This window comes from Cryptomeria japonica, chromosome 11 (genome assembly GCF_030272615.1).
Source record: "Cryptomeria japonica chromosome 11, Sugi_1.0, whole genome shotgun sequence".
NCBI lineage: Eukaryota > Viridiplantae > Streptophyta > Pinopsida > Cupressales > Cupressaceae > Cryptomeria > Cryptomeria japonica.
In genome coordinates this window covers 326079607-326099144 of record NC_081415.1, presented here as the reverse complement: position 1 = coordinate 326099144, position 19538 = coordinate 326079607, and the positions used below count along the sequence as shown (strand labels likewise).

Genomic DNA, 19538 nt, shown 5'->3' with positions numbered 1-19538 from the left:
TCCAACGACACGCTTCCCAATGCTCGGTTCAGATCTCGCGCTCCTGTAGCGCATTCCTGCATCTTCTCCTTCAGTGTTCAACGCCTGGCCTTGATTGCGATCCTTCTTTGATTTGCGTTTCCAGGCCTTCTCCTGGTTCTTTGCGATGACGTCCTGCGAACAATCAATCTCTCTTTAATAAATCAATTTTAAAAAAATTAAAATTAAATTAACAAATATTAAATTCTAAACGACGTCTGGCCCGAGAAGCTCTTTGTGAGATGTATCTTTTCAATGTTTTCCCTTTCTCCTCTGGTTGACTACTCCATTTTAATGCCATAGAAGCTTCCCGACTTACTGGCGAAATAGTGCGATTTTGTCCTATTGTTCAATTTCGGCCTATAAGTCGGTTTTGTGAGCTTACTCCTTTTGAATTTCGGGTCATCAGGAGGTTTGGGCAATTTGAGAGGTTTTTCGGCCCTTTTAATCTTTTGGCACGAATTTAGATGTTCTCGCACTTCGGCTTTATGAGCCGATTTTGGAACTTAGACTCTTTTCCTCTTTCTTGGTTTTACCTTTGTTTTAGGAAACTTTGGCTCAATGGGCTATTTTATGAAATCACGACCATTGAAAAAAAAATCGCGACTTAAACCTATACTTCCCAGAATTTCGACTTAGTTGAGGATTTGTGAGAATCGAAATTTTCGGCATATGGGATGACCTGTGCAAATTTGGGCTTTTGAAGTTTTCGCAAATTTGAAGACTTCGGCAATTTTAACCCTTTAGCCATTTTGGGGGTGAAGAGACTTTTGCAAAGTTTCGAGTTGCTTGCCCATTTTCGGGCTGGGAAGACAAAATGTAAATGTTAAAACGCCTTTTCTTATGTCCTGCATTTTCGGGCTAAAATGATAAAATGCAAACTTCACGATTTTATAAAAAAATGACACCCTTCCCTATTTTCGGGGTAAAACCACTTTTCGCAAATGTGAAAGTTTATCGTTTTTCATCATTCTGGGGCGATTTTAACCCTTTTGTAAGTTTATAAAAATGACGCCATGCTTCATTTTAGCGATTTTCGGCTGAGGGAGGAATTTTGTGAGCTTCCTATGTGTTTTCTAACCCACGATTTTGAACTTTCACCCCAATTTCGGGCTACAAGGAAGCCTTTGAACTTTGTGATTTTCTTATTTTTGATTTTCGGCTCTTTGAGCCATTTTGAAAGTTGGGTTTTCAGCCCACAAGGCCACTTTGCAAACTTAAAAAAAGACGCTTTCCTTTCGCATTTTCGCGATTTTTGAGGTAAAACCACTTTTGCAAACTTTAAGTTATGAAAACTCCTTTCTGCGCGATTTTCATGATGTTTGCCTGCTCATTTTCGGGCTGAAATAACCTTTTGCAAACTTTAAGTTTAACGCTCCTTTTGCATATTGGCATTTTGCGATTTCGGGCTAGGAGGAGTTTCTGCGAGCTTGAATTATTGAGGTTCGGCTTTGGACGACTTCATGAGCCTTGAAACTTTCGGCTTGTTGGAATGAAATTCACGAACCCCTAACTCTTTTCGGCCTATTATATTTTGCGAATTCGGGCTTTGGATTGAGCCACAAAGGCATGAGACTTGCAAAGTTCAGCCCTATGGATTAATATATGAGACGTCTTTAAAAGACCTTCCTTCGCAAAACTCGATGCTTAGCACTAATCTACAAACCCGGTCCTTTGTGCGATTTTGGCAAAGTCGGCCTTTAATACGTTTTTGTAAACTTCGGGGGTTTAGTGACAAATTTGAACGCTTCACTGATTTTAAAAAAGTTCGGCCTTTACTACGTTTTTGCAAAGTCGGTCCCTCTTCACTCTTTGCCAAACTCGGCCTCTAGATCACTTTGCAAGACTTGGTACTTTCGGTTTATCTGAAGGTGGCCTGCACAAACCCCTCTCTTTCTCACTTTCAAACGGGCAGACGACAAAAATGGGGGTCCCTTGTAAAGCAAAGGGGGGAGGTGTGCGCAGCGCACAACAGGAAGGAATACGATCTGCTAAGGTACCAGCGCAGTTATTAAAAGATTGAGATAATTGGCAAAAATTGATACCTCAATATTAAAGTATTAGAACAAACCATAGTAATGATATACAAAGATACCGTAATTATGAAGTAATACAATATGTTGATGCGGTGAACTAAGGTGAAATCCAATAATACGATCTGGTCAAAGACAATGAAGAGGTGCAATTCATTAGTTTGCTGGAGAATTATTATTCATAGGGTGCGGTCACATAATCTTTAATTAGAGAAAGGGTGTGATGGGTTTAAGAGAGCCTATCTATTGTGAAGAGACATGTCCCAAGAAATGTTACCAACCAAAGGCATATAATGGATATCAAATCCATTCTATAAAGACATTGAATTGGTTTGTATCTTGTTTCCTATTTTGGGGGGAAGAATTCTAGTAAGGCAGAAGGCCCAAATATCGTATGCACAATCCCATAAATGGAATATGTCAGAGACAACACTATTATTGCTGGCAGCTCAAGGTGATATCAGAGACATCAACATGAATTATTATTGTAAGTATATAGTTCCAGATCAGGGGCAACAGCGTACCACTGTTAGTGATATCATAATATCATATATCTTTGCACATCCATATAAATCTCTAAAGATTAATAGACTATCTTATCGTACTAAAACGATCTTAGGAATCATAATTGAAAGTTCGTATCAACATACCAGGAAGAGCTTTACATCAGTAAATTTGGTGAGATAATAAAGATCTCTTTGCATAACTATCAATCTTTCATATTGGAGATAGCTAGGCATTGAAGGATTACTTCAGAAATAGAAATCCCATCACTATAAGCAATCATGGACAAGTGCATAGCATTTTTCGCCATTGTTACATCTGAGAAGGCTATTAAGATCATCTTGCAGATTTGAGTTACCATATCAGACATAACCGAATACCATAGGGTTTGCCCAAGCATAATATATATTAAGGGTCAATTCACTTAAGCATACATCTGATTGCCTAACCAAAGACAGCAGTGGCATTGATGTTAGTCAGTATTCATATATTATAATCAATCAAATTACAATAGTAAACCATTGTATACTTACATTGTTAATCAAATGCTATAAGTATCGTTAGTTGAATGAGAAGACGCCTCCTTCAATTGATTCATAAGTTAATTGTTCCCTTATTCTTTAGAAACTACGTCGGGGGACATTACAATCTCCTTGTCCCAAAAACAACTTGTGTTTTGGGAAATGCATCCCCATGGAATACTGATAGAATAGGGGTTGTTTTTGGGCTCCAAGATGGTTTAAATTGTTTATTTGGTGTTAGTACCAAAATTATACCCCTACAAAACTCAATCTTATAGTTGTTTTTTGTTGGCTCTGTAGGAACCCCTACCACTTGAACTTGGCAAAAGTTGAAAATTTCCGCTTCTTCACTGGGTTACACAATTGATAGAGCTTACTTAAATAATTTCTTCATGTAAAATGTAGTTCACACAATGGGTACAAATTTTGATATTTAAATTCTCTTACAATAGAGGCATACAATCTCAAAATATATTTAATAGAATGTAATGAGCAATGAGTTTGGAGTTCATACAACAATCAGCTGTAATTTAAATTCAATTAGACATTACAATAGCAAATTGGACATGAAGCATATACCTGTATGTCAGCGAAACCAGGTGAGTTGGAGAATATAAATTGCCTTCCTTACTTAAAGTGCTGCGACCTTGCATTTGCTGTTTATTATCTTTGGTGTGAGTCCTTCATGGTCTTGAATCAACAACTGAGCATGCAAAACTTTGAGATAAGATTGAATTGAAGCAAATTGGATCATTGACTAACTTCAAATGAATACAAGAAGACACAAGCTCCTTGAATCCATCTAAGTCTATAGAGCACGAAACCTTGCTGACGATTGAGAATTTTTTCAACACTGAACTCAAAAATTTGCAATTGGGATATCAATACTATAATTTGCAAGGGAATAAATGTTGTCACTGGCTGGACTGTCACAAGACCTTCCTTGACCCCTCACGACTGAAGTAAAGCTTGCTTCTTATGTGCAGAGTGGAATGTCTCATGCTCAGTGCTATTGCATAAACATTAAGACGTTAATGATATCTCTCCTACTCTAATCTCCTTGCTCAAGACTTCCAATAGCTATGGTTCCTTGGATGGTGAAAATTTGTCTTCATTCAATGATTGTGAGACCTCCAACATCACAAGACTATCGAAAGAATGGAGCGATGACTTATTATAATCTTTGATTATTTTCAAAGGTTGGGTGACAGTCTTAAAGTCTTGGCGGCACCCAATCTCCTTGATCAAATCACCCTGCACTACCGCATCCTTCTTGGTAGTGTCTAACAGTCAAGAATGATTACCTTTTTATATATGTTGCACTTTCCTTAAACCAAGGAAGATCCCTCAATGGCTGCAGAAGGTGTTACTGTGGCTTTTTAAGCTCCCAACAAGCTTCAACTTGTTTGGTGTTGACATGTCAGACCATGGAGAACTTCAAAAAGGCTACATTGGATTTTAACTTAAGCTATAGAGCCTTTGTTAATAACAACCGCCCCTCCCAATAATGCTTGATGTTTTATGACCTCTCTTTAGGGTATAGGATGGTACACGAGTCCATGCAACAATAATTAAAATATTTAAATTTCATTCTTTACACAACATACATACACATCACAATTGATTATCTCTGCAAATTTATGTCTTGCTTGCAAGATTTTAAATAAATTTGATTATTGATGAAACTTGCAAACCTGGAAAGATATCAATTTTCTCCAAAACTCTTATTCCAAACATTCAACACAAAGGCAATTCCTGTATAAAATTGCAGTAGTAGAATATGAGGGTTTTGCCCCCAAATCCTAAATCTTTGCACACCGTCAATGCTTTGTTGGAACCGGATTGCCTTTTGGGTTTTCATTCCTCAAGAAAACTATTTGGGGTTTTCATCCCTTTGGTGAGAAATTTGGCCATAGGCATAAATCTCCAAAAGAGAAATAAAAAACTCAGAATGAATCCTTTTGCCTCCTCAACTCCCTTTTATAACTTCCTGTAGAACATTCTGGAATTATAAAATCACTTTGTTTAAATAATAAATCTGTTTGCTCATAAGTGACTTATAATATTTATTTTATTTTTATTGTGGCGCCAAGCAAAGTTTATTAAAAATAAGTATTAAACTCATAAGCATAATTAATTAAATTCAACTGGACAGAACAACTTAAATTTAATTAATTAATTAATATATTTCTTCACTGCAAACTTGGGCCGAAAATGGGGACATTACAGTTCCTTGTTAAGTAATCCTCAAGCAGATATCAATACTAATGTAATTTTGGTCTCTCCCAATTTGTTACAAAATTTTGTTCTATTAAGGCCTTGTTTACTAGCAAATTTTTTAGGTTGATACATTTTCAACAAGGCATCAAATGATGAAAAAAGGAGATCATTAACACAAGAAAGACGAAGATTTGAGAAGAAGTCTAAGCACAAAGGCATGCAACCACAACTTCCAAGTAACAAAGTTGAAATGAGTCAGTGTTGATGAAAGCACATAACGTTTAGAGATGAATACTCATCCTATATAGGGAGAAGTATACATGAATGTGGCAATAGCATCAAATGAAAATTTTGCTTTCAATGAGTAGAAAGTTATCAAAGTGCAAAAATTAGTCATAAATCACACCAAGGGAAGAGGAGTTGCTGAGACAAGGCAAAATCATGCAAAAGCGGTAATGGCATAGGTATTTAGTCATAAAGGAAACTCTTGAAAATCTGAAATAAAATCACAGCTTTTTAGTGGTTGAGCTTGTTGAAAATGTTTACTACAGTGGCAAATATGTTGTGAAATGATATGCACTATAAGAAGGAAAAAAAGTTAAGAAAAATCACATTTTAGAGTGACAAAACTAGGGTAAACAAAAAGAATTATAAAACACGACTTGAGAAAAAGTGGCGTAAGTGAGACAAAAATATGATAAAAAAAGGAACAAGTAAAACCACACTTTTTAGTTGGCGTAACTGGTTGAAAAAAGTGACCAGAAGTGCGAGGGATATGAAAATCATGACTAGTGTTATGACAACAAGAAAGAAATGAAAATCACATCTTTTCCATTGTTGAGCTAGCCCCAAAAGGTGAAATAGGTACAGATGTTTGGTAAATTGTGACTAGTACACTGGCAGAGAAGGAACGAGTAGAAATCATGATTTTTGTGTGGTAGTACCGCTTCAAAATGGCTATCAAGCTAGCAGTAGCTTGTAAAAATAATGCCCATTCAAGTTTCAGATTCAAATATTATAGAAGCTGCAATTTTACGCTGTAAAACAGTCTGATCAAGAGGTTAAAGTGCTTGAGGATAAAATCAAATGCCAAGTAAAGTAATTTAAATAAAAGTCATACAAAAAGAGGACACCATTCCATTTAGTTAACTAATTACGAGAAAAAGCAGATTAAGTCCAATTTAAACCAATTTCAAGAGTTTTATTTCCTCTTGCCAATGGAAGGATTGGGGTTTGCTTTAAAGCAATTATTTTAGTATTCTTTCATCTCTAGAAACTACTGCAGAAGAATTATAAATAATGGTCTGGACACATAATAAGAATATGGAGAATCGATGCTAGATTTATGCTGCAAAGATTGTCATTGTTTAAAGTCAAGTCATATTTTTGTCTGTAGCGAAGGTTGGTGAGTTTAAAGTTTATTACAGAGGCTACAAAGTTATTGTTATTCAGTTACTATTATTATTATATTTTTATATTGCTAATCATTTACAAATATTCTGTTCATACAAGCATCAACATGAGGCCAATACAAGCTCTTGGGAGCACAACAATGAGACTAATACTAGCTCCTTTCAAGCAACCACACTAGAAACCACCTATGGAAGACCAAGACTCACAACCTAGAAATCAACTTATTTAGGAACCACCTCCACACTATAAGCCAACTTTGGAAGACCAAGAGTCACAACTTAGAACTCTATATTAGATGTCCCTTTGGGATTTGAACTTGGGTATCCACAATAAGAATTCAATGCTTTAACTAATTGAGATCAACCCCTTGGACATTGTTATTCAGTTATTGTTAAATCTATGTTTGTAATTATGTGTTAAATTGAATTAAGTAATCTTGCTAGCTTTGCATTGATGCACTTTATTCATTAATGTAATAGCATAGTGCATTGCTTTAGCAAATTTTTTGTGGAATTGTGTGATGTTTGGCCATTTAATCATTTCTTGTTGATGTAGACTTTTGGTCTTGGATTCAGTAAGTAGTGAACATTCTTTTGGTGTTATTTAGTTAAATCTTCTTTTACAGCCAAATACTAGTCTTTGCTCTTAACTAGTAGGATGTTGTGCATCTTCTTGTTTGAAGTGTTTATCCTCCTCAATCGTAAAATATCACTGCTAACCTTGATTGTTGATAGTTTGGCATTGTATTTGGGGGAAAAGCAATCATATTAGATATTAAACCCATTGAAATCTTGTACAATGTGCATATTTCTAAATTCTTTTAGTTTTAGGTTTGGCTAGTTCTTAGGGAACTTTGCCTTATGATTTAAAATTAAGGAAAGTATACACATCGTTTCATTTTGTGTTGTCTCTAAAGAGACAACTTAAAATGCTAAACCCTTACAAATCATTTTCCATTAGGGCTGATGTGATTGAATAGTGGAAAATTTGAGTTTTAGAGAGTACTCAGCTGAGTCCCGCTCCAAGACTCCTGATTCTTAGGCATGGACTCCCAATTTTTGCGAGTTTGAGGGTCATATGACATGTGTAATGTTTGAATTATGAGTCTAATGCTTAAACATTATAAACATAGTGACTGGGATTTCAACTTTTGTGAGTTTGAGGGTCTTATGATGTGTAATGTTTGAATTATGACAACTTGATAGTCAAATTAGACTTTTATGTTCTCTAAATGAATTGTTTAATTTTTTTGTATAATTATGAGGTTATTTTCTGCAGAGTTTGTGCTGAGTTTTTTGTTGAGTCGCAAGTCCGAGTCAAAATTTTGGGCTGCCAAGTTGAGTCTGAGTTCGAGTTTTTGAACTATGGTTGATCCTCTGTATCACACTCATTAGCCATCAAATTATGGCCGTGTGTCTTTAACTGTTCCATACACTATCTCTATGATATTTGCACCATTGATGCTATAGCACCTACGCAATCAACAATCAATGTAGCCTTTTCTATAGGTTCTCCATACCTATGGCTAATTGCCATATTTTGTTTTCAAGATATGAATAAAAGTTAGAATAATCTTTCATTTCCTATATACTTAAAGTAATTAAATGGCATTATTTTAATCCTCTTCATTGGGCTAAGTTATTGGTTTTGGTATGAATCTTGGTTTGAGTTTGTGGATTTGGCAATTTTTTTTTTGGTTGGGTTCATTCGTATAAAAGAACATGTAAAAATCACACACACACACACACACGCGCGCGTATGTATGTATGTAGAGCGAGACTTGTACGGACTCGCCCAGGCTTAGTGAGTTACGAGTCGAGTCAAGCTTGGCAAGTCCTAGGTGCTTGGACTTAGACTAAGACTTGGTCGAGTTTGGGATAGACTCACCGAGTGTGGTTGAGTCTTGTCACCTAGAACATGCGCACACGCGCACGCGCACACGCGCACACGCGCACACGCGCACACGCGCACGCGCACACGCGCACACACACGCCCACACGCACACACACACCCACACACGCACACACACATACACATACCCACACGCGCGCGCGCGCACACACACACGCATGCACACACACACGCACTCACACACACACACGCGCACACGCACACACACACCCACACACACACACACCCACACGCACACACACACACCCACCCACACGCACACACAGACCCACATGCACACACCCACACCCACCCACATGCACACACCCACCCACACACACACACACCCACACCTATCCACACACACGCACACACACCCACCCACACGCACAGACACACACACACCCACACACCCATACGCACACCCCCCACACACGCACGCACACACCCACACTCGCACACACACAGACACACACCCACACACCCACACGCACACACACACCCACATGGACACACACACACACACACGCACACACACACACACACGCACACACACACACGCGCACACACACACACGCACACACACACGCACACACACACACACGCACACACACACACGCACACACACACGCACACACACACACACGCACCCACACGCGCACACACACGCGCACACACACACACACACTCACACACACCCACATGGACACACACACACACACGCACACACACCCACACACACACACCCACACACACGCACGCACACACACACAGACACACACGCACACACACCCACACACACCCACACGCACACACACATGCACACACACACCCACCCACACGCACACTCACACTCACACTCACACAGACATAGACACGGACGCGCCCGCGCATGAATGTATGTAGAGCGAGACTTGCATGGACTCGCCCAAGCTTAGTGAGTTACGAGTCGAGTCAAGCTTGGCAAGTCCTAGGTGCTTGGACTTAGACTAAGACTTGGTCGAGTTTGGGATAGACTCACCGAGTGTGGTTGAGTTGTGTCACCTGGACTTGGCCAAACTCAATTTATTTTTAAAGACTCAAAATTTCAATGCTTTTCTGGTTTATGGAATGCCCCTAGAATATACATGAAACATAACATTTAACTCCCCCATCTTTGTAGTATGAGTCACATTTCAATGTGTTTATATGTCATGTATATAACACACGCACGCACACACACACCCACACGCACACACACACGCACACACACACACACACGCACACACACACACACACGCACACACGCACACACACACACCCGCACCTGCACCCACACCCACACACACACACACACACACACCCACACCAACACCCACACGCACACACACACCCACATGCACACAGGCACAGGCACACACACCCACACACACACACACACGCACACGCACACGCACACACACACACACAACACCCCCTGTCCCCCCCGCACACACGCACACACACACACGCACGCACGCACGCACGCACGCACGCACGCACGCACGCACACACACACACACACCCACCAGCACACACGCACACGCACACACACACACCCGCACACGCACACACACACACACCCCCGCACACACACGCGCGCGCGCGGATGAATGTATGTAGAGCGAGACTTGCACGGACTCACCTAGGCTTAGTGAGTTACGAGCCGAGTCAAGCTTGGCAAGTCCTAGGTGCTTGGACTTAGACTAAGACTTGGTCGAGTTTGGGATAGACTCACCGAGTGTGGTTGAGTCTTGTCACTTGGACTTGGCCAAACTCAATTTATTTTTAAAGTCTCAAAATTTCAATGCTTTTCTGGTTTATGACATGCCCCTAGAATACACATGAAACATAACATTTAACTCCCCCATCTTTGTAGTATGAGTCACATTTGAACGTGTTTATATGTCATGTATATATTGAAAAGATGTTTAAGAGTGGTTTCATATCTCTAGGAGCTATAATACAAATTCTAAGGTTTTAGAAGATCTTATAAATTTTTAGACTTTTAAATTTCAATAATCAACAGGCTCCTATCAACATTCTCTCGCTTTCTCTATCTCACTCACTTTATCTACCATGAACTCTAGACCTATCTCTCTCCCTATCACTCTTCCTCTATCCCCTCTCTCTACCTCTCTCTATCTCACTCTCCCCTCTCTCCCCCATCTCTACCTCTCTCTATCTCACTCTCCCCTCTCTCCCCCAAGATCTAGACCTATCTCTTTACCTCTCTCTCTCTCTCTCACCCTCACACCCTCGTAAGGGGTGCTACCCTCAACCTCATTTTGGTGTTGCCTCCAAACCCCCATCAAACTATAAGTCTAAGCAAGTAACAGGCCAATGATGAATCATGATCATAAAAACCTACATACACATATCCCTTGTTGCAAATTTCTGCATATTCATAGTTAAAAAATATTATGGTTGCTACATCTTCCAAGACCTACCTTAGACGCCTTTAAAAGTGAATACTCTTGTACACTCCATATATTGATGCAATTGGTTGCACTATCAATAGTTGGATCAAGGAACATAGTGTGTAAAATCATGAATCTTACTTAGGTGCAATTTTTTGCCCTGAAAATGTGAAACAATCACCTCAATTCAAACATAAAAAAAATCACAAATTTCACTAGTTAAATTGCCAGAAAATGTTTTTTCCAAGGTTATTTTCCATAACCACAACTTTTTTGAGGCTGGTCAATTGTTTCCTAGAAACCCAAACCATAGCCTTTTTTTTTTTGATTTTTGGCTGTGTGCCAATTTTTTGAAAACCCAAATCCTAACCGTAACCATTTTTTTTTGTGTTTTTTGCTGGTTGTATGATTTTTTCATAAACTTTAATCCTTCCCCAAATTTTCTCAATTATTTGAATAAATCTTTATCTTTTGGTTTGCCAATTTATTCCTGAGAAGTATTTTGCTGCTATGGGCAGATTGACTTTTGTTGAGCATTCGTTCATGACTAGACATCAAAGTCCTTGCCAAAGATGATAATTGTAACTCATTGTTCCACGGAAACACGTTTCCTCCCTAAGTCCAAGTCCCCCCGTCCCAAAACTTTTTCCCTTTGTGCCCCTGTCCTTGAAGCCCGTCCTCGCATCTCCCCGTCCCCAACAGCCGTGGAACAAAATTATTACAAGAGGAATTTACGAGAAGCAATTGGAAGCAGAAAACATCCTCACAAGCTCAACAAAGATGATGGGATGAGTTTTGGGGTCTTCTTGGCAACTAATATTAAACACTCTTAAAGTCAGTAATGGTAACCCTCATTCGTTTGAGTTGTATTGATGACTAAAAGCATTTATATTCATATGCATTTTGCTCTTTTGGTAACTTAGGTCTTAAGTGGGCTGCAATTGGAGCCTAACAAATAACCAAAGTAAAATTTAGTAACTTTTAAAATTTAACTACAGATCTCACATAGAGATTGGAGTTTAAGAGCAAACCCACAATAAGTTAAGTGGGACTGTGTTCTTGTATACTTTCAGGATGGACTTGATAAACTCTATCAATTGAGTGGTAATTAGAAAGGATGCCACTAAAGCTCCACTGACAGAAGTCATCCATGCTGTTGTTTATTTGCTAATCCTCTTTTTCTCTTCAAAGATGTCGTGAAGGGTTGCTTTTTTACTGCATACTTTTTGAGCTACACACCAAACTCAATCTTTAAATTGAGGGTATTGCATGGTTATTTTAAGACTATTCCCATCACTTCAGTTCACATCAGGTTCAGCTTTAGTTACTATGAAATGTTGCCTAAATCTAATTTTACTATTAGTGTAATGTTTTCTTATCATATTCTCTTTTGGCATTTTTGTTCAGCCTTGTGACATATTGCTTACATGTGGCAGGTGGCAGCAAAAATAATTGGAGATACTCATGGACGATTGGATCTTTTAATCAATACCTCTGGGATCCTGTCTATACCCAATGTTTTGAAGCCAGGTTTGTTGTCTTATTGAAAAGGTCATACAAATGGCAGAAGGTGGAATTAGCTAGAAAAAGATAAATTTCAGTGATGCTTATAATCAGTTTCTCAATTGTTGCTATCAATATCTTGGAAGGACTTGATAACAAATACCAAATGTTATTATGAAGGATTATTCATTTTAGCAGCTACTTTGCCATGCTCTTGCACACTGCTTAAAGAGTGCAGCTTATTATATTTCCTAACATGGATATCCAACACTTCCAGGAAAATGTGGTTAGAAAACTTATAATGTTCCACAAGCATAACATGTTTATTGGTTGGAAGAAATGTAGAGCATGAATATAAATTTTATGGAAAAGAACTTTATATTACATGGAGTTAATAGAATCCAGTAAGGTGAAAGTTTTAGACATGGATATTGATTAGTCTTGATAGGTTCCAAAGGTAAGTTTCATTGTAGATCAAAATTTGTTCAACTTAAATATATGTATAGAATGGAAGATGTACCATATCAACAAATTCGGCAAGGGGCAGAACACTGCATTATTAGGGTTAAATGGAACCCAATGAACAAAAAACTACTATGGAGTTGGTAAAAAACTACTTTTTCATTGACAGAGAATAAATCGTTCTTGATTTTTCATGAACTATTACTTGCATTTTTTTATTTATTGTATAGCTTCAAAATAACATGCTTTATTGTATATATCGTCATTTTTACATTGACACATAGAACTCTCCTTTTTCTGTTTGATACATTTGTTCACAAGGGTCATTTTTCTGCTTTGGATTGTATCTATTTCTTGAACTAAGATGAATCTTATAGTTTGTCTTAAGCATATGATCATAATGACTGAATAGAAAGAACTTATAGGTACACTGCAATTTCAATACTAATGATTTACTAGGTATATTAATAAACTTGTCAACAGACCAAAAACTCTATTTTTGAAAAGGGCCGTTTTTTCTATTGCTCTGTTCTGATGACCCTTCTATTATTAAAACTTGATCCTCCTATTGTACCATCCTATGGCAATGATCTACAATGTCAACCTTGAAAAGATAGATATACTTACATTCCAGTGTGTTGAATATAGGAGATCTTTCATTTTACTACAAAGTTCAGTTCTTGTAGATTATGACATCCTACATTATTTGGATTAATATCAAGGTTACTAGGAGATGGGGGGTACTTGGAGACTCACATTGGTACCGGTATGGCTAATTTTGAAAAATAGGAGATTGGGGTACTTGGAGATGCCATTTAAAAAAAAAATAATTTAATAATTTCCAGAAAATAACATGACGTAGAACTTTGAAAACCTGAATATTTACATATAATAAATAAAATGTAAAATGTATATTTATAATTAATCAATTTTATAATAGAATCTTTAGATATTTTAAATAAAATAATCTTAATAATATCATATATTTTTAATAATTTCTTTAAAATCCAACATCCAACAAAATTGTGTACAAATACAATTAATAAAAAAAAACTAGCATTATACAATACCTAAAATTAAAAATATAATGTTTTTGACCATTTTCTAATAAAAATACACTCTAAAAATTTAGAAAATAATTTGATATCTCCTCTTATTTCCTTGAAAATAAAAAAGAAAAACTATCCAAACATTTGAAACTGAAGCAATTTGGTCAGATAATCATACTATGCGATCAACAACATGAATCCAATAAAATTATAAAAGCAATGAACAAAGCAGGCCAATGGGTGTAAATGTATGTCATGCTAAGTAGGGTTACGATTGCGAAGCCTCACTGGCCTGCAACAAAGCTTCGATGAGGAAGGTATTGGTAATGCTGGACGAGAGGGCTCTCCACGGTTATGTTGGCGACGGGGGACATTAAAAATTTGCATAGGAGACTTGGAGTCATCGGGGAGATTCGGCGCTTGAGAACCCAGTGAACCTAGCAGTCACCAAAAAAGTTTCATAGACCAGAGACGTGTCCCAGTCCCGAGGACGCGTTCCAGGGGTCTGAAGACGCGTCTCCCGGTAACTGTGATTAATATTAAGAAAACCATTTTTAGATCCTTCAATGATGAACAAGGCACTCAAGCTCATGAATGGGAGTGAACTTATAAAAGACATTGCATAGAGTCCTTATGAGGAACTCACAATGGGTGTGTAATAGGGACATAGAAAGAACATAATTCTCTCATCCAGTCTTAACAAGGACATGGCATACAAGTTGTCAAATTAATGCAAGCGGATTCTTGGGGTTGAGTAATCTTGCATCAGCCAAAAAGAATTTGTGTTGTTGATTTGTTTCTCAGCTGCACCTTGTTGCTTTTTGTGCTTGCATGCCCTTGGCTTGTGGCTTTTTTGCTGATTGTAGTCTTGTGCAATTGCATGTCTTGCACTTTTGGTTCATGAACACCTCAGTGTAGCTCGTGCATCCTTGTGTGTAGTCTATTGTTTCACGCACCTTGTGTATGTAATGTCCCCACTTTGAAATATAATTTAACAATAAATAATAATAATAAAATTAAAATACAAAAGAAATAAAAAATAAAAATTAAATTAAAATATAAAACAATATAATTAAATATAAATAAAATTTAATTAAAGTTAATGAATGGTCAAAAAGCATGAAGTGATAAGTTGTGACTACCCCAAATATGAGGAATAAAAGGGAGAAGAGAACTCATTTGAAGGGGGATAATTTGGGAATCGGAAGTGCAGATCTGATTTAAATAAGAAATGCAGATCTGATTGTGAAAGGTTGCGTCCCTTTCAAAGGGCAGAAATAATGAAGAGTTGAACTCTTTCAAAGGGTGCTAATGTTGAAAGGGTGTCTCTTGCCAAAGGGCATACATTATGAAGAGGTGTGACCCGTCCCTCTCATTGAGAGATATAAAGGAAAGGAATCAAAAGCCTCCAATGATATCAACAGCGGTCAGATCAGATTAGAACTGTTATTAAGTTACACACAGTAACATCCGTGTTCTGGGTGGTATGCATGGGGATGTGCTTAATATATGATGCTTGATAATGTTCTTATGCAGAATTTAATAGTATAGACCGCAATATGTATGACAGTCATACTTAATTTTATATATATTCATAATACGTGAGAAGTTAGTATACTCATAGCCTAATCCTTGCTTTTCTGCTAATGCCTACACTAGGATTGATGTGGAATTGTTAGGGAAATAAGGTATTAATACCTTGCAAGGTAGATAAGACCTGCGGTGGAATGGACATGTGCTACATCATACAAATGCAATGGATAAGGCCTGCGGTGGAATGGGAATGTGCTACATCATACAAAGGCAATGAATAAGGGAATGTGCTACATCATACAAAGGTAATGAATAAGGCTTGCAGTGGAATGGGCATATGTTACATCATACAAAGGCGCTACTTATGGAGGATGGTTTTCTAGCGACCTAACAAAGATGCCTCCCAATCTCCGCTAAGATTGATCATTAGGATTGATTAGGGATTAGACTTGGCTATGTTGATTATCCCTTGTATGATGTATGCTAATTGTTCCCTAAAGCTAACAAATGCATAATAAAATATAATAAATATGATGAGATGTGTTTAATTATTGGAAAATAGGCTATCTCCTAATAGGGGACATTATAGTGTAGTTGTTCTTGAACAAAGCCTGCTGGACAGGTCTTGTGCAAGTCTTGGCTCATGCTTGTTGTCCACACATCATCCACATTGTTGTGTAAGCTTCAATGTGGAAATATGAGGAGTTGCTATCGAAGAAAATATTAGTGAGGAGAATCCATACCTAAAGTGAACATGGAATTATAAGAGGAATAAGAAATAGAAGATCCGTTTGTGAGAGCCAATACAAAACCTTGATTTGATTTACATAGCTATACTAGTGTTAGGATTTAGGTGCCTTCAACCTTGTAAATCCTTTAACTTATTGTTTTCCTAAATATTTTTGGTAACTTACCCATAATGGGTTAAACAACTTCACCAACGATGGTGAAAGAGATCATGTAAAGGCAAAGTTACTTTTATTGTTTGTCCTCTAGGAAAAGGACAAAATATCTAGGTGACCCCTCTTGAAATCTTCTATTTTGAGGTGCTTGGACACTTGTCAGGAGAAGTAAGAGAATATATGACGTTTATGATAGTCATTATTGCTATGACAATATCGATGACAATATTTATGACATAATCCTTACATAGATGCACATGCATGGGAGATGTGTTATGCCAATTGTAAGAGCATCTGTAAGAGGCTATTTTGGGAGGTGGGTGTGAGTTTTTGCAGATGGTTTTTCTGCCTATTGTTTGATGATACCATAGTGGTATTCATCCTCAGAAACTCCTATAAATTGGTGCCTTGAGCTAGTGTTCTTCATTCAGTCTTGTTTAGTTTGCAGGGTAATGGAGTGCTGCCAGGTTTTACAAAGGACTACAGAGAAGTCTATTGCTGTTTTTATTCTTCATTGGATTAGTAATATACTTACCTCTCTTTTTCATGGTGGAGTTTATTCTCGAAAGGGTTTCTCCACGTAAATTTGGTGTTTCACATGCAATGGTTTTCTTGTTCTTGTTTTGATTCTACAATCACCGTGTTAATGGTTAATCTTTAGTTTCAGATTCGCAATAACTTTGAGTTCAAGTTCATATTGCAAGCTTTCTACACCTTGTTTTATAACAACTAGAAGCTTAAATCCAAAGGAATTGTTGGAGTAGATCACTGAGGTGGAGAAATATTTGGACTTGAAATCAATCAAAGATCTCAAAAAGCTAAAGAACACTGTCAAGATGTTAAAAGGGAAATTGCCTTGTGGTGGGAACACTTCGAGAAAGATCATGTTCAGAGGAACAAGAGAAAAATCTCACAATTGGATTGAATGATAGCCAAGCTCAAGGGAAAGTTCATACCAATCAATTATACATGGATCTGTTGGCGAAGTTCAATAATTTTTGACAACAAGAGATGTTTTTCAAAGAGTACATTGTGGAGTACTATAGATTAAACATTTGTATTGATCAAGAAGAGAGTGTAGAGAAGGTCTCTAGATATGCGAATAGTATGAGCACTTCCATTCAAGATGTAATTTGTTTGTTGCGTATAAGTTTTGTAGAAAATGCCTACCATCTTACACTCAAGATAGATGAGAAATCGTGAAGAGAACCAAACATTATAGGTAGATGTTGGAAGAGAAAACACGGAGGTGGGAAAAAGAACCTATGCACAACAGGAAGTCACGGAGTTTAGCGGCATTGTACAAAACTTGAAAGGCGTGCGAACCTCTAGTAGAAGCATAGGAAAGGAAAGGGGTGGTTATGGAAAGTCTTCAACTGGACTTGCTTTAGATGTGGACAAGTAGATCATCAAGCATTTGAGTGTGCTAAAGCTGCGTGTCAAAAAATTCAAGTGGAGAAGTATGTGGATGTTGCGCAAGGAGAAGAAGATGATAGTTATGTGAAAATCATAGCTCCCATGGCAAGGGAAAATGTGTAAGGTTTTGCTCAAGCTTGAGTGAGAGGAGAATGGATTGTGGTTGAGGAAGAGCATCTTCTACACAACTTACAAGTTGGGTGGTAAGTTAGAGTTGAATTGCGCACTCCACAATGTATAAGGTCTTGTGGTTGTAGAAAGGACAACTTATGGTGACAGTAATGCAAAGTGGCATTCCACATTGGCAGGCATGTATATGAGATATTGTGTGATGTGAATCCCATGGATGCATGCCATTTGTTGTTGGGTCAACCTTGGTAGTATGATAATGTGTGATCCATAATGGAAGGAAGAACACCTATACCATTACCATGAATGTTAAGAAGTTTTTGTTCTTGTTTATGAAGGCAAAAGAAGAGTGTGCAAAGTGCAAGGTGATGCTAATCTCATAAAACATGTTTCTTAAGGAGGCGAGGAAATTACAAGATACTACGCATTAGTAGTCAATCCTACATAAGAGGAAGAAGAGCTATGCAACTTTGAGGAGCCTAAAGTTTTAGCGATACTTAAGGAGTACATAGATTTGATTGGCATAGGGATGCCAAATAGATTGCTGTTGATGTGCAACATCTCACATTGAATGGGTCTCCTAGGATCTAGTTTGCCTAACAAGTTATCACATTGCATGAGTGCAAACTTGAGTGTAAAGTTGAATTCATTAATAGAATAATTGCTAGAAAGAGGTTTGATTTGACAATGTGTGATGACCCGAACAATTTTTTTATATAAAATATTTAGCATTTTTTGCTTACCAAGATCCAATGAGGGGAGGTGATAGCATAAGGTGAGTAAATATATATGTTATTGGATCCTTCACTTTTGCTTGGCATAGTGCACTAATTCAATTCAAGTCTTGGTTTTGGGATGAGACAACTTGTGGATCACCTAAGGTTTGGCTTAGATACCTTGTGGGTCCTTCTAGCAGATTTAATGTTTATGGTCTTGCTTTTGAGTTAGCATCCTCTTCATTCCTTTGTTAAGAACATGAAGGCATTTTGGTTTTTCTTTCAATGTCCATTATACATCACCTCAAAATGAAGGTGGGACAATGCTCATTTTTCTTTGTAATGATGGTTTGAGTCTTCAATGAACCATTTCTTGAGTCCTTGTATAGGTTCTTCTCAAGTTTTCTAGTCAGTTCCTTAAGCCTAAAAGTGTATTTTCTTATATTCTCTTGTGATTCCCTTGGCTAGTATTGTATATTTCTACGACAGTCTCATTATCATCTTGAAGGAGCGTAAACTCATCCTTGAATGTTGTTTTATCATGCCCTCTTTTCAGGATTAAATCAATGGAGAAGACCTTTAGCCTATTCTCTTTTCTTGTAGGCTAAATGATAGAGTAAGGGAAATAAAATAATAATAACATGTTAAGTGGGTCCAGTAATTTTATTTTCAAAAATGCCACTTGAATATTATTTTAGATCTTATGCAATGTTTGGGAACTGCTTTTATCACTTTATTCAAAATGTAATTCAAAAGGTGGCCTTTGTATGGAATTTAAAAGTTTTTTTATT

At 37.5% G+C, this 19538-nt stretch overlaps 1 protein-coding gene across 2 annotated transcripts in view; it reads left to right on the top strand.

The window, feature by feature from the left end:
* The window catches only part of LOC131065053 (uncharacterized), a 186660-nt gene that overhangs the window by 50386 nt on the left and 116736 nt on the right, over nucleotides 1-19538 (top strand). For both annotated transcript variants that reach the window (XM_057999437.2, XM_057999436.2), the window contains one exon: nucleotides 12474-12567. In XM_057999437.2, the coding sequence (XP_057855420.1) occupies nucleotides 12474-12567 (94 nt within the window). The remainder of the gene's footprint in view (nucleotides 1-12473; nucleotides 12568-19538) is intronic.